Source organism: Myotis brandtii, unplaced genomic scaffold (genome assembly GCF_000412655.1).
Source record: "Myotis brandtii unplaced genomic scaffold, ASM41265v1 scaffold59, whole genome shotgun sequence".
Classification (NCBI taxonomy): Eukaryota; Metazoa; Chordata; class Mammalia; order Chiroptera; family Vespertilionidae; genus Myotis; species Myotis brandtii.
The window spans coordinates 6,973,821-7,000,951 of record NW_005370223.1 but is presented as its reverse complement, the minus strand read 5'-3'; the positions used below and the strand labels follow the sequence as shown (position 1 = coordinate 7,000,951).

The 27,131-nt window shown below is 41.1% G+C and overlaps 1 protein-coding gene across 15 annotated transcripts in view; it reads right to left on the bottom strand.

Annotated features, from left to right (window-relative positions):
• Positions 1 to 2,759: 2,759 nt before the first annotated feature.
• Positions 2,760 to 27,131, bottom strand: part of RIMS2 (regulating synaptic membrane exocytosis 2) — a 304,062-nt gene continuing 279,690 nt past the window's right edge. For 14 of the 15 annotated variants that reach the window (XM_005879299.2, XM_014550249.1, XM_014550250.1 and 11 more), the window contains 5 exons: positions 12,124 to 12,265; positions 8,042 to 8,154; positions 7,610 to 7,711; positions 6,069 to 6,208; positions 2,760 to 5,649 (listed from right to left, as the gene is read on the bottom strand). In XM_005879299.2, coding sequence (XP_005879361.2) covers positions 5,431 to 5,649; positions 6,069 to 6,208; positions 7,610 to 7,711; positions 8,042 to 8,154; positions 12,124 to 12,265 — 716 coding nt within the window. In that variant the 3' untranslated portion in view covers positions 2,760 to 5,430. Of the gene's footprint in view, positions 5,650 to 6,068; positions 6,209 to 7,609; positions 7,712 to 8,041; positions 8,155 to 12,123; positions 12,266 to 26,963; positions 27,126 to 27,131 lie in introns of those variants that run through there. The other variant, XM_005879301.2, reaches the window with a different exon arrangement.

Below are 27,131 nucleotides of genomic sequence, written 5' to 3'. Positions count from 1 at the left end.
TAGGTCTCACATCAAGTTTAAATTAAAACTAGCTTCTCAATGAAATTCTCAATGATTTAGAAATAGCCCAGGCTGCAGAAATTTGTATTCACATATTCATTCATTCATTCATTCCACTGAGCTAGGTACTACAGGCCATGGTCCCTATGTTCAAAGGGTCCTAACAATCGAATGGAATTAAGGACTGAATAGCATTCTGAGAGTCACTTAAAATATAATTATATAGGTTAGCCCTTTACAAATAGGTCTCACATCAAGTTTAAATTAAAACTAGTTTCTCAATGAAATTCTCAATGATTTAGAAATACCCCAGGTTGCAGAAATTTGTATTCACATATTCATTCATTCATTAATTCATTTGTACTTCGAATGCTATTGCTTTAGACACTCTTTACGGTAATAAAAGTGGTAGTCACAGTTCCCTTCCTTCAAATTTCTTACCTGCTGTTCTCTCGGACTGGAATACTCTTTACCTCACTCCCATCCCCCATTGGTGTCACCTCCTTCTATTTAACTCTTGTTCATTTTTTCACATCCTTGATCCTCTTGACTTGGTTAAAACACTTATTGTATGCTCCCATAGCATCCTGGGAGCCTCCCTTTTGGAAAGCTATCATATTGTACTGATAACCATAAGGGGGAGCCAAGTTTTTTCCCTGGGGTCATGTCTCTTAAAGCCGAAGAATGAGCACCGTGGACCAGAAGATTTAAACAAAAGCATAGAAAATTTATTACAAGGAGATTGACTCCCTGCATGAGGAGGGTTCCAAATAATGAGTTTCCCATTGAAGCCTTGTAGTCTAGGGGTATATATTTGCTATAAGCCTGTTCTATATGTACCTGTGTCGCCACCTGATTGATTCCCTCAATTGTTCTTGCCCAGCAACGGACCTGAACTTTCCCTGTTCTTATGCCTCAGTTCACCTTATTGCTGCAGACCCTCCCTAGTTTCACAAGCCTCCCGCTCCGAGTCCAAAAACATTCTATTATTTCTGCATGGTTCCTGCAATGAGGCTGGCTCAAACTGCCGTGTCTGCCTCTGCTCATGTTCCACCTGCCTTTGTTTTTCACTGTACCCCTGTCCTATCTGCCTGCGTGTCAAGCTAACTCCTCTCAGTACTTTTTTTTTTACCCAATGTGTGTCTTCTTTAGTAGAATCAAAACCCCAGGAGGACAGGGCTATGCTTGTTCTATTCACTACAATGCCTAGAACACTGTCACAAAAATAGCAGGGACTAGATATTCATTAATTGGGCAGATGTTTACTGAGCGCCTGTGTGTCCAAGCATTGTTCTTGGCACTGAGGATACAAAAGGGGAAGAAAAAAAGATATGGTCCCTTCCTTGATAGAGCTTCCATGTTAGCCAAAGTTTTGATTTGATAGAAGAGTTATCTAATTTAGGCTCATTTCCCAGAGAGAGAAATGCCGGAGAGATTGATTTGAGTCAAGCCGCATGGAGACTTTGAGTGGCACCGTTAGTTGTTCTTAATTTCCTCATATATTGCTGCTTCTCAATACACATTTCACAAAGCTAAGGCGTGTGCGTGAATTGGTTTATTCAGTCCATGAATGCCCACAGGATGTTGAGGGCATCGTGGGCTGAGGAGAGACAAACAAGTGAAGAACATGACTTATATGTGCACAGTGGTTGGGTCAGTCCAGGCAGACAGCTTTGGTATTTTTAACCAGTTGGGTCACAGCCCCTAAGAGTGACCAGCATGTCCTTACTGTTGCTGTGGAGCCCGGGCATGTGGAGTTCCCGGGGAAATGAAGATGTGGCAGCCATAGTATTAGGCCTGGTCAGGACCTGCTAAGACCTCAGTGCTGAGCAGGGAGTTGCAGGAAGGGACTAACATGGATTACGTTGAGGAAGCGGAAGGGCTCTCAGGAGATGGCTTATAAGGCAAGGGTATTACTATAATAGGAGTGTAGGAACAGCAGAGAAAGAGCTCGCTAGAGTGGGAGGTGCTTGGTGAGCAATGAAAGAATATGGGATAGGTATGGGGGACCGGGTTGGAAATGAGTCCTTGGAAATGGAAGAAATGACTATTTTCAAGAGTGAAGAGAGAACTAGGTTTAGATTTCAGCTGATTTCTAACTAATCAAACCAGCTCTTAAATTTGGAACCAGGAAGGACACCCCTGGAACTCTGCTGAGGTTCCTACTCCGGGTTTACGCAACTGCCCTGGTGGTTTATGGAGAGAATCTCTTGTCATTCATGCTCATACGAGAGAAGCCGGTCTCTGGACAGGCTGTCATACGTCAGGTTACCACACTTGTGCCCTGAACTGAAAATGCACCCCACCCCACCAAGCTGGACAGACACATCAGTGGAACACAGACTGTAAAGCCAACGGTCACCCTCGCCGTTGTCACCCGAGGACAGCAGAGCCTGCGGGTGACTCTCTGTAACCCTGCGATCCGTGGAGGCCACACTGACTCAGAAACCCCACCCATTCCACTCACAGCCTGCGAGCTGCTGAGGCATCTAACCAGAAAGCACCCCAATCCAGAGCAACAACCGTTTTTAAAATCAGCAGCTTTTAATGACGCGAGCAGAAATCCTCGGGCACTTTAAAGAACTGCTCTCCGGAGGGCCGTCTGCTAAGACCAGCAGTCTGCTTGGTAGGTAGAGGGAGGAAAGATCCTTTCGCTGTCTCTAAACCACAGGGGTCCAAGGAATGAGCTGCAGCCAGCTTGGGGTGGGGGTGGGGAGGTGGGGTGTCAGGAGAAGAGAAACCAGAGAAAGTCATGCATACAAAGTCTGTAAAGAAAAATGTTTTATTTAAAGTGTTAAATACCATCACCAGAATGAGTTTGATTTACATTAGTTGGTGTTCTTTACAGGACTAATCTGCCCTTTTTTTTTTTATTTTCCAACTGGAATTCCCTTTAGTTTTAAAACATACTATGTACAGGGCAGCAATGGTCACCGGAATAGTGCTATTTACATGACTAAACCACAAGTCGAGGTGCAGACATGTGAAAATTAAAAAAAAATACACCAACTTTTAAATAAATACTGCACAATGACACGTATGTACAAATATTCCATACAGTCATGTCCTTCTTATTAAAATTAGAAAGAATTTATATAGGAATATACACAAAAGATTATGTGACCGCGTCTTAGTGTCAGGGGAATGGTAAACGTTTATTCTAAGGGAGAGGATAGACTCTGTAGGTCTATGGAACCAATTGTTGCTGGTACACACGAGTCTAGATTACTTCGGTCAAGTTTTACTCATTCTCTGAACGGCTCTGCCCGGGGCCATCACAGATCTCAGAATGCCAAGACACAATCTCGGTGTTATTTCATATCGCACCACATAAAGAGAAGGCATTTTTAGTGATACTCATTTTAACTTTTGCACCATAGCAAGCATGATAGTTTTAAATGGTCACCACTCAATTTAAAAAGAGAGAAAGGAAAAAAAAAAAGCAATTTTTGTGCATGGCCTTAAAGAAATGACATGGATGTGGATTTCAATAGTCATTGCAAGAGATTAAATCAACCTATGTGTTACAGAGTGTACATAAAGAAACAGGAAGTCCGGGTGGTTTATTACGTTAACCAGCGACTTTTCCGCTCCCCCCATGGGGGGGGGGGGGAGCCTTTAAGAGAAATCTGACCTCGTAGCACCACCCAATGGCAATAACTGTCTGTAAAATCAAAGACAGGGGTCTGACTTGGGATTTGTGTGTGGACTTTTGGTGATGGCATCAAAGAACTATGAATAGGCAGAACGACTGCCTTTGAGTCATCTAAAAATTGGAGCTTTAAAATTATTTATTGCAAATTCATGTTTACTCTATTTATTTAGAAATACAATTTGTGAAAAATTGAATTTTTACTACAGAAAAAAATGAATTAATAAACAGCCCTGTGTTCCAGGGCCCCAAAGTTTTAGCAGTGTTTCTATTCACATAGCAAATGGAAACTGGATAAAGAAAATTCCTTTAATTAATTAAAAAGCGAAACCCAAGACCTTGTAGAAATAATACTTTAACCCCTGTATGAATAATGCTGGTGCTAAAAACAAATTCATTGGACATTACAATGGCCACATGATTTTAGAATTTTCCTGTAAACTAAACTTGGAAGGCGAAAATAAAATTACCATGCACTCACTGGACAACACATTGCAAAAGTTCAACTATCTTCCTTATCAAATACATGCTGACTTACTTTAGTGCACTCCCAAGTCATGTTGCAAAATCCTTTCCAACATGCTTGAAATACAGAAAGCTCTTAAATTTTTTCCCCTTGAGAAATTCATAAATTCAGAAGCATCAACGGCTCTGAATCAAACCTGGGGTACAAGAGAGTATCAGGTCAAAAACTGGTAATTGTTTAGAATAAAGTTCACTCTGGTAGAGAGAAAGAAAATAAAAGATTAAAAGAGGGAGGAGAAGAAAAGTAAGGAGAAAGATGTGAACAATTTGCACATATTGAACTTCATTAGATATGTATATTTAACATGGAAATAAATGGAATATTCACTTATTTGTCACAAAGAGAATTTGAAGGAACTTCTAGAAAGTATTTTCTTTTGTAATGTCTGCCAAAACACAGACTATGATTAAATAATAAACATGGTGTGTCTTTGTATCACCCTGTTGCATTCTTGCCCCCTTTTAAAACCATGCACTAGTGAAATTTATTTTTAAAAATAATATAAATTGTTGAAAATGGCTGAGTTTTATTCTTTTTTTTGTTTGTTTGGTGTTTTTTTTTGCAAGTTGCAGCCCCAAGAAAATAACTTAAGTATTCAGCTAATCTGTGTCCATGCAGAAAGGTTTCTTTGATTTCATTCAGTACAGTGTAGCCACAGAATTTTGTTTCCCACAGTCCAACACATCTTGGCGTGAGGGAGTGAGGGCTGCTGGGGCTCCGAGGTCTGCCCCGGTGCACGCTGGCCTGGCCGCTGCCCGGGGAGGGCTGACGCTCTGCCTCGGACCACTGCTCTGGTCTCCTGCTTTTCACCTGATGCTTCCTAGACTTCACTCCTTGACTTATCACATGGCTTAGTGGCTGTATCGCTCACTCCATTTCTGTGGCATAGCAGGGCTTTGGGGGTCAGAGAAATGAAGAAAAAGGAACGGTAAAAAGATAAAGGTGCCATTGAAAAGGGCTTTTGTTGCATGAGACTGACTGATTCTTTGAGATTAATCCATGGCTTCAGATTGGACCAAAATTTGAGTGTTACTGAACTCCAAACCTGACAGTTCTTCACCGCGCTGCTCTCTCACCGGAGGGCCTTCTTTAGGGCACAATGTGTGCGACTTCCTCTGAGAACACAGGATCGCTTTGTATCCCTAGAAACAGGCTCAGAAGACACAACATTAAGCATGCAGTGTTACCAGGGTTAGCGACCTGTGATTTTTTTTTTGTAACGCTGGTTGCTATGACAACAGTTTTACAGCTGCTATGAACGAGAGTAAGAAGGTCCCGTTGAACTTTCCAGAGATGACTGGGATGCTCTTCTTGTCAGAGGGGCCAACGTTGGATCTACGAGGGAGGAAGTGGGGAAAAGTTTGAACCATCCAATCACCATGTTGGACAGCTCCAGTTCATCTAAAAGTATCTGGGCCACTCCCATGAAAGATTTGTGATCCATGCGGCCATAATCTCCCCAGACAATGATCTGTTGGCAAAATAAAAAGGAGAATAATGTTAGTACAATCATGTGTGTAAAAACTTGTAAACTAAAATACATTCAGTGATGGTATCAAACATCACGTTAAATAGTTGTATTGACTACTGGGATCGCTGTCTTTCACTACTAGAATCCAAAGGTGTATTAGGGGAACTCTATGAAGTGTGAAGACCATAATTAGTCCAGGGAGGTTGGAGTTCACATGTAATGGGGTTGGCTAGTCTACACTTCACTTTAAAGGAAACAACAGTGTCTGTAGCTTTATAGCACGGGCCACTGCTTTGAAGTTTCCCAAGAATTTCAGCGGTGAGGAACAGAAGAGCACGCGGTAAGTAAGGATGCTGGCGACAAGGTCTGACTCCATGAAAGCGCGTTCCTAGGTAAGGGATTAACAATTCAATAAATACCTGTAAAACCTTTCCTTGGGGACTTTCTTCGAAAGATAACAGCTGCTGGTATAGGGGTTCCAGCGTTTTTCGTGCCACTTTTGTTTTCTTTTTGGCTACGCAGACTCCATTATCCAGTAGATACACCTTTACGTATGGTGCTTGGGGAAGAAAAGACAGAGGAGAGTGAAGTGATGCGCTGTGGTTATGAAATACCCAACTCATGGGTGACATCTGCAACAGGTTAACCTTGTCAGAAAGAGCTGGCAACCCACAGTCACCGGCCTTTCCACGTTAGGGAGACAAAAGGTAACTATCAGCTAGCTATTCAGGCAGTTTTAGGCAATGTCGACAGCCTCTGAAATGATTACTAATTTGCCATCATAGATTTGCATTAACTAAGGTCAAATGCTTCTAGTCCCTACCAGTATTCAAGGGAGACCTCTTACTCTTTCATTTGTCAACACTTCAATCTAATCAGACATGCTTTAATCTATATTGTTTTATTCACCCATCCCCATGAATCACTTAGTTATCACTCAAGGGGGTTTTTATTTGGAGAGTAAATTTGTTTAATAAACACAAAGAGTTTGTTTATTCATGGTGGTGTGGGCACACGACGAGGCTGAGGTTTTGTATAATATGTCCAATTAGCTGGGAAGAGGAAACGAATTCTGAATTCCGTAGCTTGAGATTTATCTGACAGGCTCTTCATGAAAGCATTTTCATGCGTGTAGAAATGATCTTATCTGTCCAAGGGAGTGGGTCGACTCGCTCCAAGAGCTGTCTAAATACACCTGCCTCAGTCACCACCGCAAGGCTGGACAGCAGGTCATCTACGTTATAACTTAGAATTTCTGCAGGGGTGGCAAAGTTAAGAGATTCAAAATCACCACCAGCCCGTGGAGGTGCTGAGGTGAGAAACTTCGTTTCAGAATCCTCAGTAGCTGTTCTGTCATCAGATCCGGACACACATCCCTGCACAGTGCAGGAGTCTGAGGCACTGCCCATGCTACAAGCAACTCAGTACATGCACGCCTTCAGTACGAAATATGTGGCATCGTGAAAATTGATCACGATGCCTTGTTTCCTTTATACACTACAGGAAGTCAGTCTTATCATGAGAATGACCTGCATAAACAGGCTTATGCTACTTTGGGGCCTGTATCTGTTTTTATTCTAATTCCAGGACCTAAGGGTTCCCGAGGAAAATTTTGAAGCTCCAGATAAATCGAAGAATAACACAAAACACCAGCTAATGAGAAAAAGAATTAGTAATGGACATGCTGTACAAAGTGAACGATCTGTGTGGTAGTTTTTATTGTGCAGTGGTTTCTACTACACACGTACGCACTTATCTAACAACATCTATTACCCCTACCAGACCTCCCTCACTGGTGCTCACTCAGAACACACACACACAAACTACTACAGATAACTGACTCATGTTAGAATCCTCGATGACCTGAAAACAAAGTTTTCAGCAGCTAATAAAAAACAAAGTCTCCGAATTGCAGGATGTGGATTGTGAGCAATAATAGAAGAATCTCTTCTGCTTTTACCTGGCAGTGTCTTGGAACCTGGTTTGACTACAAGGCCACGGGCCCGGATGATTTCCACCTCCAACTGTCCCTTTTTGTCCATCATTCCCACCTGAATGTCACCTGGTTGTATGTGAGGGAGAAACAAGCAGAACTTAATACACAAATGCAGTCAGAAAAGTGCTATCCAAAGGCCTTAGCTTAACATCATTTCATCATTTCCCATTTACTTTCCTAAATTCATATAGATTCAAAATTTTATGAATAGCATCTCACTTTAAAAAGCATATAAATGAAATGGGGAAAAAATTAGTTGAAGATTTTTTTTAAATTGCTAAAATATAAAATACTTATTCCTGCTGATAATACTGTTAAGAATCCCAGGAAATGAAAGAATGTGATTCTCCACAATCTAAAAGAACAACAACAGAATCATGCGACAGAAATCCTTACCCATTGCAGGTGTAGCCAGAGTCTGGCGCCCCACTAGCTGGGCAGGGCCAAGGCCATCCAGAAAATCGCTGAACTGGCTGTCAGAGGCCAAGCGGACACCAGGGAAGATCAGACTAAAAGCAGAATAACACATGGGATTAAACCCTCAACCTCTGTTTCCAATCAGCCAGCCCAGGTTTCCCGGTAGCCCCTTCCTGTAGGAATTGTGGGAACCACTGCTTGGCCACTTGCATTGATTGGATCCCATGGTCCTCCCTACTTATTCTCTAGCGGCCCATGTGTGTCACCAGGAGCACTGGTCACACTGGACTGCAGGCTTCCGAGTATGTGTCTTTCTCTTCCTTGTCTGGAGGACATGGACTATGGTTTCTATTAATAGCACTCAGGACATATTGAACACTTACTCCGTGACCGGCATTATCATATTTGATCATCTTAGCTGCCCTAGGAGATAGATTCCATTATTTAACCCACTTTATAGATGAAGAAACTTTTTCGTATCACTCCCACCAGCACACAAACATACCATTATTTCTTCCACCTTAAAAAAAATTCCCTCCACTAACCCCACTTGCTCTCCAGCTACCACCCCATTTCTCTCCTGAAACTCCTCGAAAGAGTTGTCTCTGTGTGCTGTCTTCAATGTCTTTCCTCTCACTCTCCCTTGAAACTCTACTACGTTTTTCCTTGCTCTCTTCCTTGCTTTATCTTCTCCACTAAAATGTCTCTGATCAAGGTTACCTAGTAGCCGCAGGGGTAAATTGAACCGCTAATACTCTGTACTAATTAGTATGATTTAACTTAGCGTCATTTGACACAATGGATGCCTGTTTCTTCCTTGAAACCCGTTTTCCACTTTGTTTCCCAGACTCTAGTCCTGGTTTTACTTTTTGGCCACTTCACCGCAGTCTTCTTTGCTAGCTCTGCCTAAATATTGGGAGCTTGATCCTTTGACCGCTTATCATTTCCACGCCCTCATTCCCGTGGTAACCTCGTCCAGTCTCATGGTTTTAAACACCATCTATACTAGCGGTTCTCAACCTGTGGGTCGCGACCCCTTTGGCGGTCGAACGACCCTTTCACAGGGGTCGCCTAAGACCATCCTGCATATCAGATATTTACATTACGATTCATAACAGTAGCAACATTAGTTATGAAGTAGCAACGAAAATAATTTTATGGTTGGGTCACAACATGGGGAACTGTATTTAAAGGGCCAGAAGGTTGAGAACCACTGAATTCTATACTGATGTTGCCTAGAATGGCATCTCCAGCTTGGGACTCTCCCTTGGGCCGCAGACCTGTATTCCAACTGCTTTGTCAACATATCTGCTTGGATGGCTAATAGGCAATGAAATATAACTTATCCCAAACCCCAAGCAAACAAAAAACACAAACTCTGTTCCCCTCAGAGGGTCCCCATCTGAACCCCCAACTTTACCCTTTCAATTAATCCTGGAGATGTCTTTGCTCTTTGTTATATATTGAACTGTTTCCCCCTCCCTCTCCCTCTGGGAAATTCATGTACTGAAGCCTTAATCCCCAGTATGACTATTGGGAGACACGGCCTTTAAAGAGCTAATTAAGGTTAAGTGAGGTCACAAGGGTGGGGCCTTAATCTAATAGGATTGGTGTCTTTCTAAGGAGAGGAAGAGTCAGCAGGGACATGCACCCACAGAGAGAAGACCGCGTGAGGACTCAGTGAGAAGGAGGCCAACGGCGAGGCAAGGAGAGGGGCCTCAGGAGAAATCAACCCTGCTCACACCTTGATCTTGGATTTCCAGCCTCCAGAATTATGAGAAAATATATTTCTGTTGTTTAAGCCACCCAGTCTGTGGTATTGTGTTATGGCAGCCCTAGCAAACTAAGACACTCTCTTTTTCTCATGTCATATCACATGCATCAATATTACTGGCTCTACTATCAAAATACATCTAGAATCTGACCCCAATAATGCTACCACTGTGGCCCAAGCCCTCATTTCCAGCTTCTGCATGACTGCAACAACCTTCTGAGGGACCTCCCTGTTGCCACCTTTGCTCGCCACCCCCACAGCAGGCAGAGTGAGGTCTGCTCAGAACCCTCCATTGACTTCTCATCCCTCAGAGTAAAAGCAAAGTCCTTACAATGAGGTGTACAGACTACACAAACTGTCCACCCCTGCTCGCCACGTCTCAATTCCTAGTCTGTTACCACCTCTGCCCTACTCCAGTGCTGCCCTCCACTGCTGACGCCTGCCAAGCTCCTGCCTCAGGGCCCAGCACCCCTTCAGCATAGAATGTTCCTCCCTCAGATATCCATGTATTCACTAATGTCCTTCAGATCTTTACTTAGATGTGTCCTTTTCCCTGTCTACTCTACATAAAACTTTACACATACCCTGTATCATCTCCCTTCCTTTCTTTGTTTTTCACCTTAAAACTTAGACCATCTAATCTACTACATATTTTTAAAAAAATATATTTTATTGATTTTTTACAGAGAGGAAGGGAGAGGGATAGAGAGTTAGAAACATTGATGAGAGAGAAACATCAGCTGCCTCCTGCACACCCCTTACTGGGGATGTGCCCGCAACCAAGGTACATGCCCTTGACCGGAATCGAACCTGGGACCTCTCAATCCGCAGGCCGACGCTCTATCCACTGAGCCAAACCGGTTAGGGCTCTACTACATATTTTAATAGTTTTTCCTCTTTAATGGCTATCTTGTCTACTATACTATAGGTTTCTATTTTGTTCATTGATACATCTCCAGCACCTAGAACTGTGCCTGGGGCATTGTAAGCACTTAATGAATAATTGTTAAGCTCAATCAATTAATTAAAATGAAGCCTAGAAACTCACCCAAGTTTCTATAGTGCCAAAAAACAGATGAGAACTTAAGCCTATATGATTCTAAAGTCCAAGGTCTTAACCACCCACTGATTTTGGCTTCCTTGTATGGCTTATATCCTCAACTCATAGCACAGTGCCCAGAACTCTAGGAGTTCTAAGTTCTGTTTGTTGAATGAATTTAGGAGTATTCATCCATTTCTCCAATAAGACTATAAACATCTGAAGTGAGGGGTGGCAGCGTAAACTTTTGATACCCCTAACGTATCTATCTAACATGGTGCTTTGCAAAGACGAGTGCTCAGTGCACATTGACTTTGTACTCGAATCTCCCTCTCTTTTAAGGCATCCTTGATTCACATCGAATCTTGTCTTCCCTCAAACTTAGTCCCCAAATACACAGTTAATCCAAACATTGTGATGTTTCCATAAGTATCCCACATAACCTTATTTATAAATGCAGAGAAGCCATATACAGCTCTTCTATTTATAGAATCGTGCTAGATAAATGGTCCATAGGACATATCATGAATATTCTGCCAGCACTGCCTATGGCCTCACACCGGTGAACTGGCCCATGTGTGTTGTCTAAACAGCTGATGCTTCCGTGGGGATGACAGAGTGAAGTCAGTACCCCCCACTTTCCTCTATTAATGTCACTTATGCACCCATCTGCTGATCTGCAGTTGCTAATTACTGTTAGATTGTTGGTGACAAGGCTACACAATCTTCATAAATGCTTCCACAGTATCTCAGGTGCAGCCAACTCAAGGGGAAGCTGCGTGGTAACTACGTACAAGAAAGGCTCCCAAGCTGTGGCATTCGGCTATTACCTTTGTGCTGTTTGCTACTGCATGGAACTAGGTACCCAGCAGTGTTCTGTACTTTGCAGTAATGAGTCTCAGAGCAAAGATTTTTAAAATCAGCATTGTTCACACAGCAGTGGCATGAGTGCTGATTATTTTTGTGCGTTTAGGTGTATTGTTTCAAGCTAGGGCAGATTTTCAATCGCATGCATTGTGAAAGTCCCATTTTAGCATCTTGCCATTAAAGCCCAACATTTTATCCCCAGACCTAGGTCCCCGGTATAAAAAGCCAAGGATGCCACATTTCTCCGTGGCAGGTGAGCCACGTTCCCTCCACAGCAAATCAGTGAAAAACCAAGATGGCGCTGCAGTGTGGGAGGCAGTTTTTGTGACCACAGAGAGAGTGGGGCCCGGAGGGCTGCGCGTCGCAGGTGGCCTCACTCACTTTCCTTCGGAGCTGTAGCTGTTCATGCTGCCGTCGGTGGACTCCCGGCTCGCCTGGCGGGTCATCCAGTTCCTCATCTCCACGGCCAGGCCTGTTTCCGTGCTCCTCTGCACCGTGCTCCGCAGCTTCTTACCTCCTGCCTCTGCACAGACAGAAAACAAAAGGGGTGACGGATTGGCCATCGCCACCTGGCGAGAACAAGGATCAGCCCACACGCCGAGGTCCTCAGAGGAAAAGAGCTGCGCTCTTATTCAGGAAACAGAGAGAAAAGGTGTTTCAAACAACGCCTTGTTGAGTGGGATGAACATTTTCTAAACGTCTTCAAGCACAAGATGCCATTGTTTTATTTCCATTTAAAACAGTGTTCAAACTGGTAACGAGAGAAACAAAAAGGTTCAACCTCCGGGAAATATAATAAGCTTTGTTTTTATTGTAATATTGAAATGCAAGATTGACTTAAACCTGTCTTGTTCTTTTTCCTTTCTCTTTGGCATAGTAAAAGAACAAGGCTTTCACATGATTTCCAAAGAGCCGGTGGTGAGTAATACTCAATGCTAGCCTTAACTTTCACATGGAATCCTGTGTTTTGCAAGATGATTGATGTTAGAAGGCAAGGAAAGCTATCCAAGGGAGATAGCCTTGTTTGCTAATAGTTCCCCATCTGTTGGTAACTTTCAGAGAGATTCCCAAAGGAAAACAAAAACCCAGCAATGTCCGGTAAAAAGAGCTTTTTAATATCTGGTCATGGGTAAGTCATGTCCTCAAGGACCTTCAGCAGTTTGGATCAGTTTGGATATGAGGTTTACTTATAGAAGTCAATTAAAAGACCAAATAGGAAACGGAGTCAAGTACCACAGATGTGACAGAGGTGAGGAGTGCTATCTGAGAGGTCAGGGAGGAAGGAGCGTCCTCACAGAGGGAGTGGAATTTGAGCTGAGCTTGCAAAATGGGCAGGTTGGGGCCCAAGGAGAAGCAAGAAGGCAGTGCCTTTGCCGAGGGAACGAGCATGGACAAAGGTGTGAAGAGGATGTGCCGCTGAGGGATGGTGCAAATAATCAAAACATATGGAGGAGTAATGGTGGGGGTGGGCAAATGATAAAGGGCCTTGCATGCTGGCATGCGGCGTTGAGAGACTACCAAAGCTGGGACAACAGGGTGATAGTCCAAATGATCTGTAATACTTTACTTCTTGTGAGGTCTAAATATTTATCGACATTGACCATGCATATCATTAGCATTTTGGGGATTCAATAAGCTCTTTTAGTGTCTGATATTAATGAATTCATTTTAGATCAACACATATTTGCTGACATTGCCAGTGACTTGATGAAATTCCTTTCACCAAACCTCTCGTAGTATTTGTTCACCATTTGAAACACAGTTTTAAATTTTATCTATTCTCCACTTCCACCTTTAATGTACATCAAAATGCTTTAAAAAGTATATAATAAAGTAACAGTTATGACTCATTTCCAGCTCAGTTCCATAATCTAAGGTTGATATCTAAAATAATTGATAATAAACATGTTGTACTGATATGAACTTAAGATAATACAAAGTATCCCCCGTTGATGAGAGAAAGCTCTTCTTGACAGAGGAATGTTCGTTAAGAAATGTAAAAGGAGCCCAGCTGGTGTGGCTCAATGGTTGAGCATTGACCTATTATCCAGGAGGTCACGGTTCCATTCCCAGTCAGGGCACATGCCCAGTTGTAGGCTTAGTCCTCAGTACGGGGTGGGCAGGAGGTAGCCAATTAATGATTCTCTCTCACCATTTGTGTTACTATCTCTCTCTCCCTCTTCCTTCCTCTCTGAAATCAACTATATATGAAATGTAAAAGGAATAAATTTTTAAAATTACCAATTTGTAACCTCCAATGGAATGAATGATTCAAATAAGGCACATTGATGAATGCTAACATCACTAACTATTCATATGAGCCAAAAAAAAAAAAATCTTTCCATGGATTAGTTCTACTTGCTAAAGGAAAAACACACTTTAACACTGGGAGACCTGGCTATCACCATTGCAATCAAGTGGTCAAATTTAGCAGCAGTAATAGCAGGACAATCATATGTGCTTCCTGATACAACCTACACAATATCACCTATTGAGTTGTTCTGAACAAACATATACAACCGGTTTCTCATCAGATCTTTGGAACCAACTTCTAGTTTTCAAAAATACAGAAGATAGGGTAAAAAGATAAATGACAATTAAAAAAAATCAGACAAACCCAGAACATGGGATTTCATTCAAGAGAATTGGCCTAATCTCTTAAAATAGCTAATATCATGAAAATAAACAAACTAACAAGGTTGAGTAAATTGTTCCAGATTTAAAAAATATCAGAGATGTAACTATTAAAAGCTGTGAGTGATTGCTTTAAATTTTTTGGGGGGTTGGGGAGGAACCAAAAACAAGAAACCATAAAAGCAAAACACTCTAAAAGCAATTTTAGGAACAAGTAGGGAAAATCTGAGTATAGATTGGCTGTTAAATGAGATAAGGAAATTATTAATTTTCCTAGGTAGATCATGGCATGTCTTATAAAAGATGTCCTTATTTATTACAGGAAATATTTATACCTGCAATGTTATATTACTTGCAATTTATTTTACAATGGTATAGCAAAAAAAATACATATAACAAAGAGGTTAAAGTGTTTAAAATAAAAGGATAGGGAGGAAAAGTAGATCTTGGTATTTATCAATTTAATATGCATGACTTTATTGAGAGCAATTCCCAAATGGCCACATCAAAAAGCAATAACATTTTGTCCAGGTGTGAACTGGAATCATGGAAGGTACTGGGCTGGCGTGAGGGAGCCAGGCCAAGGCCTGAGTCCTGCTCATGCAGCTTTCCTGCTCACTTCCTGCGAAGAATGCCCTGTTAACAATGACCGCCAAGTGAGATATACAACCTCCGTTAAGTCTGAAAATGTGGAGTGAGGATATGTACAGGAAACATGACTTTCAAAGCAACGAGATTCCTAAAGGTCTCAGGACAAAGCCCTCGCAATGGCAAAGATGAACTGTTTTACGTGTAATGTCTGAGTCTCTCACAGCAACAGCGAGGAGAAAATCTGCTGTTACAGGGTGATGAGAATCAGCCATCACTTGTCAAAGAGCAACAATACAATGAGCATGGGGTCCTCCTGTTTACAGATTGCTGTCTACATGCATCCTCTTCAGAACAACTCTAGGGATCCCATTTTACAGATACAGCATCCGAGTCCCCAGAGGGTTACACAGATCCCTGACACCACATAGAACATGACAGGACCAGAGTGTGCGCACAGTTCCCAGACTTCAAATTCCCTGCTATTCACCGATTGACTGTCAGATAACCAATGGGCAGCCTGTGCAGCTGACAATGGAGACGGCATTGAGCTAACTCTGCACTGTGTGAGAGGCCCTGTTACAGCAGCTGGTGGCGGGAGGAGCAAGCACAGTGAAGAGGTCAGGTCTGGTGTCAAACTGTCTCTCTGACCACGTACCAGCTGGGTGATGCTGACTAGTTACCCATGACTCAGTTTTTTCAAACTGAAATGGCATTGATAATAATAATGATGTCTACCTCATAGAGCTTTTGTGAGGATTAAAGAAAATAATATATTTAAAGTGCTTGGGGTAGTACCTATCATATAGAAAATCTTCAATTAATGACACTGTTATTACTACCAGGTAGGGAATCAGTAAGCATGTATTCTAGGCCAATCCCTACCACTAATTAGCTGGCCCTGTGGCCTTCTCTGAGTCATATCCCCTCTCTGAGTCTCTGGTTCCTCATTTACAGAAAAGGGGAGGATGACAGATGATCTCTGATCTCTTAGCTCTGAAGTCTCCTAGTTTGTATCATTAGTGTATGACCAAGACCATGGTTAATAGCATGCGTTGAGGAAGATAACGCTGCTCATTATCACCTGATGGAATCAAAGAATTCTAGGCAGTATGCTGGGCATTTATAAGAGCTTCTTAAAATATGTCTTATAAATGTACTTCTTCTGATACATATATAGACTTATTTAAAAAAGTAAATGTGTTTTTCCAGTACCACAAATCCTTTGCATCTCATTCATAATAAAAGGAATTTAATCTAAATATAATTCATTTAGCGTTCCAAATGCTCTGTCATGTTATTCAACCTGAAACCTGAACCTATATAACACTGACGGTTCTACATAAAGTGAGGATGGTAGGCAGAATTCTAAGATAGCCCCCATGGTTATGTTACTTTACAGGTCAAAAGGGATTTTTGCAGATGTGATTAAGGTTACTAATCAGTTAACCTAACAATACGGAGATTATCTTTATGGGCCTGACATATACACATGAGACCTTTAAAAGCAGAGGGCTCTCTCTGGAAGGTTCCAGAAAAGTCAATAGGGAAGATATGAAACACAAGAAGGATTCGGTGTACATTTAATACTGGCTTGAAGGTGGAGGGGACTCTGTGGAAAGGACCCGAGAGCAACCTCCAGCTGCTGACAGCAAGAAAACAGGGGAGCTGGATGCCCTTGGAAGCAGATTTTTTTCCAGAGCCTCCAGGCAAGAGCTCAGCCCAGCCACCACCTTGATTTCAGCCACGTGACACATTAAGCAGAAAACCCAGGCATGCCACGTGTGACCTATAGAACCGTGAATAATGAATGGGTGTTTCTTTAAGCTGCTGAATTCGTGATAATCAGCAATAAGTACTTTTTTAGATAATTATTAATGAAGAGATCTATGAAAATAATTTATTATAACCATAGGAGTAGACCAACTAAAATTATTTGTAAGAGCTCAATAGCCACGATAAAAAAGTGTATATACATTTTTAAAAAGTATATATACATACATATCCTATCTATAAATGCATAATGTGTGTGTGTGTGTGTGTGTGTGTGTGTGTGTGTTAAGATGTTTAAAAATACTCAGGTAGCAAACTGTAGAACGAAGGCCCAGATGATGTTTTAGAGCCCATAAACCACTCACTCTCCTGTTAGGTATTTTAAGCCAACGAGCATGTGGAGAGAATGCCTGCAGGTAAAAATCAAGTTCTGAATTGCAAAACATCACAGGCAGAAAGCTGAACAGGGGAGGCCCCCCGTTATTCTGCTCTGCTTAGTCTGATGACTCATTTACTTGGCACACGCTACATTCAAAGAAAGCCTCTTGATTAAATAAACTACCAAAGGGTCAGTTTCCCTAACGATATCTGAAAATCAGAAAACCCTGAGTGACTTCACACCAAAAACCAAAAGGTCCTCTTCGCTACTACATATTTGGAAACTCTCCTAAGCCCCCAAACGAGGCTCACAAGGAAAGGCCAAACTTAAAGTCACATGACCTCTTTCCAAAGCCTATCTCCATAGGACCCACCCCTGTTTACTCTCACCTGGAAGGTCTCATCTCCTATTGCAGACAGACTTACTTTAGAGTCAGAACTTTCTTGATGTGAATATGAAAAATGATTTATGGGGACAGGTTTGACAGGCTGGTAGATTCTGAAAACTGATTTTAATTTTTAGCTTTGACCGTAATTTATGCCCTTTGAGTTAATAAGGCACTCTTTTTGCATTTTTATTCAAAACTACCAATTTCCAGAATGAGTATAATTTGGAGAAGCTATTTTGTATTACATTTAAATAATTTTAACAATGCATTAAAGTTAGACTTTCTAAAATTACTGAATCATAGCATTTCAGAAGCTATCTTTGGGATCCAGTGTACCTTTGTACTTTATGTGCTCCCTTATTGTAGCAATGAGAAAGCCGAGGTCCACAGTGGCTAGTTCCTCTTTAGTAGATTTTCATCTTTAAAAACCAGTAATAATTTCAAATTGCACTTGAACTCCCTTCTATCTCAAACTTGCCAAGTATAAGAATTGCCTCCAGCACTCTCCCCGACCTCCATGGTGGTCACTGTGGCCATAACTTCCCATCTACAGAGTTTATATCAAGACATGAAAGAGGTTGATTTATTTACCTATTTTGTCCTGCAAGACCTCAATATGGGGACAGTATGTTTGTGTATAAAAGCTGTGTACTGATGTTTATGTTTGCTAGAGCTTCTAACGATAATAAATGTAATTAAAACCCCTGAAAGTCTAAACAAAATAGGGACAACTACCTGACAATTTCTTTTGGGCTAATCCAGGATCTGCATTAACAATTAAAATAGAATTTAATAAAATTAACAGTTGATTTTCAAAATTGTTTCAGAGTTTAGCACAAATTCATTCATTCCGACAGCTGTTACAACTATTATGAAAGCTATGTAGTTAACAGCTATAATACAGTTAGCTACAAGCAGAAGTCACCATTATGGTAGATATTACGGCTGTTTAAATATATTCACTTTTCTCCCCTGTCTGAAGCAAGGTGGGGTCATGTGACTTGCTTGGCCAATGAAATGTGAGCAAAACTGGTCCATATAACTTCAGGGCAGAAGCTTCAACAGCTGATGTGTGACTTACCACATCCCCCCAGCCCCTCCCCCCTCCCTTTGTGGACCCAGATAGCAACATGTGCTTTCATCGGCCTGGGAAGAGCATGCCATTTTAGGATCAGATAATATGAGTTCCAGCTCTAGGTAACCATTTTAAAACTCTGGGCAGGTAATCTACCTTTCTGAAGCTGAGGTCTTTTGCATAAACTCAGGATCATATTTAGCCTCCATCACAGAATATATGACACGTAGTGGTATTTAATGAGTACTGATGAATAAGGATCAGATACCACAATCTGTATAACAAGTTTGACAACTGTAAAATGCTATATAAATTCTGATTTAATAAATGACTGAAATAATGTAAAATTATCCTAAATGTGCAGGAAGAAAACTGTGTATAAATAAGTAGGGTCTTGCCATCCAAAAGGGAAAGCCTTCTGGCCAAATTGAATTAAGGGGTTGCCTTCCCCCCAAGCCCATTGCTTTAAAACCAAGGTGACTGCCATTAAGTTGAGAGCAAAGGAAGTAGGCAGGGCACAGAGGCTAGAAACTAAAAGAACAATTAACTTGAGGCTTAAAATCTTTGTCCAGTGAGGTGTTTGACTGGAGTTACCCACACTTGAAACTAACTGGAGCCAAAAAGACTGTAAGCCTACTGAATTTTTGAAGGACCTGTCTAGAAAAAAAGAATTACTTGCCCACACACAAAAGTCTGTTCAACCCCTAAAGTAACTACTGAGTTTCCTAACCTGCACTAGCAAGCAGGCTATGAAAGCTACGAGGCCCCCTCTTCAATATAAACCCTGCAGCTTCGAAGAATGAAGGACAAAGAAACACTTTCCAGAAAACAGAACCAAAAGTGCCAAGTGAGTAAGCCAAGAAATGTATTCTACTTTCAACCTTCACCATTACCCCTGAGTGGGATTTTATCATTCCTGTGGATGACTGATTGCTTTGTGTTCCTATCCTCTCCTTTCGAAATGAGAATTTTTATTTGGTTATGCTGTTGTTCTGTACCATTTAAACTGGATATATGAAAGGCAGACGACTCGTCTTTCGGTGTACAGGTCACTGTAACATGAAAAGCCACATCTGGGTGTGAGGGAGAGGACTGCACACCACTCAAAATCCTAGATTTTAATCTGCACGCAGTAAATGTACGACAGTTTAAGGTTGTCTTTCCGGGGAGGAATTGACTCTGTTCTATATGCAAAATAAGAGTGTGCATGGATATCTGTGTGGCCAAATCTGCAGAAAATGTTAAAACTAAGAGTCATATTCTTTCCCTTAACCTTCTCCCATTGCCCCCCCCCCCCCCCCCCGATCTTGGCTATCTGCTTATGCTTATTGAGCAAAGAGGAAAATTATCAATAGCAAACTAGTATTTTAAAAAATTAAATAGGTCACTAAGACAAGCTTAATACTCCCACCCCCCCACTGGTAGTTACTTTCTATTATTAAGTAGATATTTGTTAATGTTTTTGGCTCACCAGCATTTGAACACTCTTCCTGTGTATGAGAAATGTCTCGTTCTTCAATTGTAGAAGTTAAAATTGTCAAGTATCATTTTAGGGCAGGAGCACAGGACCAAGGTTCTGTTAATCAGATTCCAACCACTGTCCCAAACTTGGAATCTGAAGCTACTGAAACAAAGCAGAGGCACCACAGGCTTCCATTCTAAGGAGGGCAGTGGCCACAATATATACTTTTTCGAGTGATCCTATAGCAGTGACTCAACCTCAATGTTGACACTGGTACACGTTGTAATGTCTGTGCCAAACGGAAGTGCTAGTTCAGCAGGGCTAGTTCCAAAGTATGATTTGGGGCAACATTCCTAACCTGAAGGGCAAGTAGACATGCATGTACAGTGGTATAAGAATAGAAAGGCATGAACAAAAACTTGGAGGTAAAGAGCAAGAAGGCTTCGTTTCATTGATTTACTGGGCGCCTAAGGGCTGTCGAAGGCAGGGAAGCTATCCTATGGAAGGACCAAATGGTTAGACTTCGAATGAAGTTTTCAGAAGAGTGGTGTCAAGATCAAGATGATGTTTACGGGCGTTGATAGAGAGGCAATGAAGTTAGTTAGCAGTGGGGAGATCCAGAAGGTAGAGACAGCAGATTGGGAGACTCGGGTGATTTCAAAGGTGAGCTAATGTGGTCCTAAGCTATCAGGGTGACCATGGGAACGGGAAAGAAGGAAAACGAAGAAAAGAAGTTGAGGAGGAAGCATTTCCTTGATAGAAGTTGCCAGCTGGTGGTACATATTTGGTCCATCAGTACACTTTGTTTGGACCAAGTAATGCTTAAATTTTTCATTTAGGTGCCAACACTTTAAATGTTTTAAGGAACATCCAGATGTATAGCTTCTCTTAGAGCAGTGGTTCTCAACCTTGGCTGCACATTAGAATCACCTGGGAATCTTTTTAAAATCCTGATTTCTGGGCCTCATCCTCTGGAAATTCTGTTTCTTTGTTACTAATATTGTGGCCCCACCCAAAACAAAGAAACAGAATTTCCGGAGGATGTGCAGCCAAGGTTGAGAACCACTGTCTTAGAGGAAAAAATCAGAGTAAATTTGCCAACCCTGGGCTGATATTCAATTTGGCATCAGTTATTTAGAACTGAGTACTACCATTCCTCGATGGATGGGAAAGCTTCCTTGCTCTCCCCTTTTGTATGACATCTGGCCTATTTCACTGATAAATGGTGCCATCCTGGCCCCTGACTTACAGGAGTTACAAAGGAAAAACCGATGACTGAAATAGCTAAAATAAACAGCCCTTTCATTCTAGTCTCATCAGGCAAAATTTAAATCTTAAGAAATGATACTTCAAAACTAGAGTTGATATTATCATTTTTATGCTAGCTTTTTCTTCAATTGCTGAAAAAATATTATATATCCATAGCATTAAGTAAACCCCCCTTTTCTCCAATCTCACACCATTACAATATGAGATAGAACAAATATACAGACTGATCTTGTTTGATCAATAATACGGGCCTATGTAAGAACAGCAGAGCATTTACATCAAACATAGTCTTTGGACTATGGGATGCGGCCATTACAACTTTCTAATGGGTGTTTGTAAGTCACTTCGTACAAGACGTCTCCATAGGAAAGGTCACCCCCATGACTAGTTCGGAATTTAGTGAACATACGGAAGGGTGAAAGCAAATTTGGGGTTTAACTTGACTTTTGTAGTAAAGTTTCAAATTACTTTAAGGGTACTGTCTGGACACTTGACAGTGAACAACGATTCTGAATCTTCGATTAAAAAGATGATATATGGCCGAAACCGGTTTGGCTCAGTGGGTAGAGCGTCGGCCTGTGGACTGAAAGGTCCCAGGTTCGATTCCGGTCAAGGGCATGTACCTGGGCTGCGGGCACATCCCCAGTAGGGGGTGTGCAGGAGGCAGCTGATCGATGTCTCTCTCTCTCATCGATGTTTCTAACTCTCTATCTCTCTCCCTTCCTCTCTGTAAAAAATCAATAAAATATATTTTTATAAAAAAAAAAGATGATATATGATAAACACTCTGAGTGAAACTGGTGTTCACTTATTTTAATTCCCAAATCTTTTGCCTCACCTTATCTACCTAGAATGTAAATCTAACATAAAATCATTGTATTATTGCTGAATATGGTATGGACTTACTTAGGAAATGTTTTATTACACATAATGATAAACTAGCAAAAACTAATACCCCCTAGAAAATATACATATTTAGATTATAAATTTGTAGCCATGTCCTGTCCCTATTATTGGCATTTTGAAGATGTGTAAATGTATGATTACTGAATTTTAAAAAGTCCTAATGAAATCACGTTATAATTTAAAAACAGTATAAATAAAATGGATATTATGTCTTGTCAGTTATACTGATATTCAGCTTGCAAAGAATGGTAGGACTATATACTGTTATTATTAATAGATACTGGATACCTACTGTACTACGCATGATGTCTGTTCTTAGGAGGATTGCATTTAAGTGTATGGAGATTTTTTTATTTTAATGAAACATGAGCAAAGTGGTAAGCTCCATTTTAATCAAATGGGGCTGCTTATTAAGAATGAAGTATATTATCATACGCTAAGATTTGAATAAGATGTCTTTTATACTCTTCTTATTGGTTGCATAGCATCTTAAAGAGTAGGGGAGAATTAAATAGGTCTTTCTATTATAGTCTATTTAGTTCCTTGTATATTAATTCCTCATAGCTTCACTATCATATGCAAAGAAACGTCCCTCGGGTTTCTGGTGATTTGGAAAATATTTCCGTTTCTTTGATGATTTTCTTGCAACTTAATTTTCAAGCTCGTGGCATGTAAAAGAAATTAAACAAGCTAATTTATTCAGTTAAATATTATTGACAGGATCTGTTCTGTATGATTGTCAAGCCATATTTTTAACCAGAAAAAGCAGTCCATAAAATCAAGTGAATCAAATTCATCACAAATTATACATACAAAACTAATTAAGAAGAGCTGGCACAGAACCACAGGTAAATTAAGGTAGTCTCTGAGAAATCAGACCTACCAAGTATTAGAAAATGAGCCATTTTCCTACATTATATGACCATGCTATTTGCCCTTCGGTTTATGGTTCGGGAAGTTGCAGGGTTGTTTTTCCTACTAAGAATGGTATCTTTTTCCTTGAAATGGTTCCTTCTTTCTCAGAATTACCTGCAATGTTTGAAACCTCTATATGCAGTAATATTCTACATTAGAGAAGTATACGCAATGTTTGGGCTAAGTAATTTATATGGTGAAGATAACACCATTTAGGATTCAATGATAAAATCAGTAAACATAATTTATAAACTGTTAAATATAGCAAAATACTATTATTATTACTTTTATTTTTTAAAAGTCGTACTCAGAGATTTGGAGAATAATTATCTGGAATATACCCAAGAACAAGAAAGCAAAAAATCAAATTATATAAAAAAAACCCCTGTAAGCTTACAAAAAGCTGCTACAAAGACCAGTCAGCAATCATAAATTATTTCGTTTATAGGAATGCCCCTTTCATCCCCACGGAAATCAGCCCCAGTGAGATTTATAATCCATGGCCAAGTTGTTTGACTTCTCTCAGTCTCAGTTTTCACATGCGTAAAATGATGAAATAATAACTTCCTCGAAGAATTATAAAATCCAAGAAATGGGGCACACAGAAGGTGCTCAATAAATGGTAACTATTATTATTGTACGGGTACCCTTCCCTAACTCCTAAATGAGGTTTTCTTATAATCATTTATTGCACTCCGTACTTCACCTTCCTAACACTTACATAATTACTCCCATTAATACCTATTTCCATGGGACTGAAAACTCTAAGAGGGTAGGGAGCATATCCACCTAATTCTGGGACTAGCAAAGCTACTAGCACATAAAATAACCTCAATCAATATTTCTACAAGAACAAATGAATGGAAAGAACATGGTCTCTCCATCAACTTCTTGGCACTTCTTTTGTAGAAAGGTAACGTCCGGATACACTGCACAAGAATGAAATGAGAATATGGAACTGGAAGACAGAGTACATTTGAGATTATTTAGCTATTGCACTATTTCTGAAAAGACAAAAAATAGGCTACCTTTACAATCAGACTGGCTTACTGATCTACTAGACCACTTCTCTTGATAGATAAGTTGTTCTCAGCCAGTGTGAAATTCATGTTGTGATGGATTTACTTTTCTTTTGTAAGTCAGAATGGGTTTCCCAGTTATGACTATAACATATTCTTGAGTAGGCCCATGAGGGTATGTTATCCACATGACCTTCATGTATCCTGTGTGAGTTGTTTCAATAAAAAAAAAATTGTGAAGAAACACTGCTCCAGGCCATTGATTTCTAACTTTTACAACTCTGCAGGGTATGTTGAAATACCCTAAAAAAATCTCAGGACTTTTGAGGGTGGTAGGAATATTGTGAAATCAAAAAAGTAAGTTAGGATTTCTTCTCTTGGCTGTAAAATGACAGTAACCCAGTGGGAAGAACTCTCATTTATACAAAGTGCCTCCTCTCTAGTTACCTGTAAAGAACTGTATGTTTCATTTTTTAAATGCTGGCTTCCTTATGGAACATTTTATTTTGGCAATTCAAGAAGCCATATTATAGGACAAAAATCTGTTCCAATTTAGCCATGTGTAGAGGTAGGGATTTCCTTTGGGACCAGTCTGCAAGAGCCAAGGTTAAACGAATATACCTTAAATTTTGAAAATCTTCACATTTATATAAGCTTTTTTTTTTGTCCCAAAAAAGGCTTTTAGAATGGTACTTTGTAAATCCAAGGATTCTAGTTACAGTTTAATGATGACAGGGATTTCCTTTGGGACCAGTCTGCAAGAGCCAAGGTTAAACGAATATACCTTAAATTTTGAAAATCTTCACATTTATATAAGCTTTATTTTTTTTTGGTCACAAAAAAGGCTTTTAGAATTGTACTTTGTAAATCCAAGGATTCTAGTTACAGCTTAATGGTGAAAGTTTAACTGAAGCAAACTCAAGACTGAAGACCTGGTGTAAGAAAAAACATTGAGAAACAATGTTTATTTATTTAAATATGATTTGCAGGCACACCTGGGTTCTAGCTTCACCACGACTAGGTGTGTGACTATAGCTGAGTATATGTAATGGTAACCCAGTGTAGGCTGAAGCTGAGCGCATGGCTTGTCTTGTTGACTGCCTGTGTTCAAATTAACTCATACCTACTCTCTGGGTGGACGTGGGCAAGTTTCTGAACCTCTCTCCGTCTCAGTTTCCTCATTTGTGAAATGGGGATAATAAAAGTGTGTACTGCCTCGTACGGTTGTCGTGGGCCTAAGGGAGTAAATACATGTCAAGTTCTTAGAACAGTGCCTGGCTAACAATAAACATTGACATTTTTAGCTACAATTACAATCGTTTGCTTACCTAATTTGAGCTTCTAAATTTTTGACGTGCTTACATTTCCTGAAATTTTAAGCATTTAATTATCTATGACTATGATAATAATAGAGTAATATGCTAATTAGACCGGACGTCCTTCTGGACGACCTTCCAGACGAAGCCAGGGCTGAGAGGGAAGCCCATGTCCCCGGTGCCTATGCTAATTAGACCAGACAACCTTCCGGACGAAGCCACTGCCTGGGTCCCGGGTGCCTGAGGGAAGACGGTGCCAGCAGCCAAGGGAAGGAAGGCCTACTCTTGCACGAATTTCGTGCATCGGGCCTCTCGTAGAAAAGAAATGAAATGTAAATGTGCACACAAGAACAGCGAAGGATTACCATGAAAATTTTAAATCATGCTTAGGGAAGTACCCTGATATTAAACCTGTATTGATCAATAGCAACCTGACATTGCAACAGTAAGCTGGAAGAAACTTGGGGAGCTCTAACTAGCCAATTATTTTGAAGACCCCTTTCAGACACACTATTCCTCCTTTGTCTTTCACTTCCTTGTTCCCCACTGGGCAAAATAGGGAAAAAACTTTATTTCTACCTCTTCTGAGAGTAGGAAGTTAGTTTCTTCCAAATAAGACTCACTACAGATTTCCCAAGAAGAAATCATTGATGGTCACAGAAAAAAAGCACAATAAATCCCATTATGTACAATAGGGTTTACGTGATGATGATAACCTCTGTATTTATGGGTAAAGGTGAACACAATTTACAACTAGTATATCAATAAATTAAAAAACGGTATCTCCAATGCCAGGACGCTATTACTCAGCAGTCAATTCTTACTTCGACTTACAAATTCTATTTTTAGTGTCAGTTAAAACTTATAGGCAAGTTCTTTATAAAGAAAACATGTATTACTCAAAACTTTATGAAGGCCTTGAAACCACTTGGTGAAAAGTTTGACACAGTGAGTCCCCTCCCCTGTTTTTCTCACTAGCTTAATTATAAAGGCATCGCTCAAACACCAGAGATCCACAACCAGCGGTCAGAGCCACAGTACTGTGTGCCCTGTGATCAAAGTTCCAAGTCTCCACAGCACAGACCGCCTGTAGTGGTGTCAGCCTTCACCTGCCCATCCTGGGACTCCTGTTGCAAAGTTTTGCTGCTACCTTTAATTTTTGAGCATTTCCGTCCTTGGGGCTAAATGCAAATACCAAGATGACCGTAAACAAAAACAGAGCGGGGAGCACCCCACAGGCCTCCCCCCAGTGCACATCCTCACTCAACTCCCAAGCACTTGTTAAGTCTTCACCGGGAAACAGCTGCTCTCCAAATAGCCAGTTGCCAGAGCCTGGCTCAGGTGGCGCGCTCCGGGGGTCCCTCGCCCCATCACGGTCCCCGAGATCGGAGGGGTAGGGACCCTGCTTCTTACAGTTCTCTCCCCCGCCAACCCCCCAACCCCCGACTCGCCGAGGTTCGAGAGGTAGACAGACAGACACCCCAACTCCAGGCTCACCTTCCTCCTCCTCCTCCTCCAGGGAGTTCATGCAGGGAAAGTAGCCGGCCAGCGCCTCGAAGGAGGCGGAGAGGCTGCTCCGGCTCTGGGAGCGCTGCATGGAGCGCCCCGCGGCGCCGGCGCCCCCCAAACCCTGTCGGCCCATCTTGGACGCAGCCCCGCTCTGCC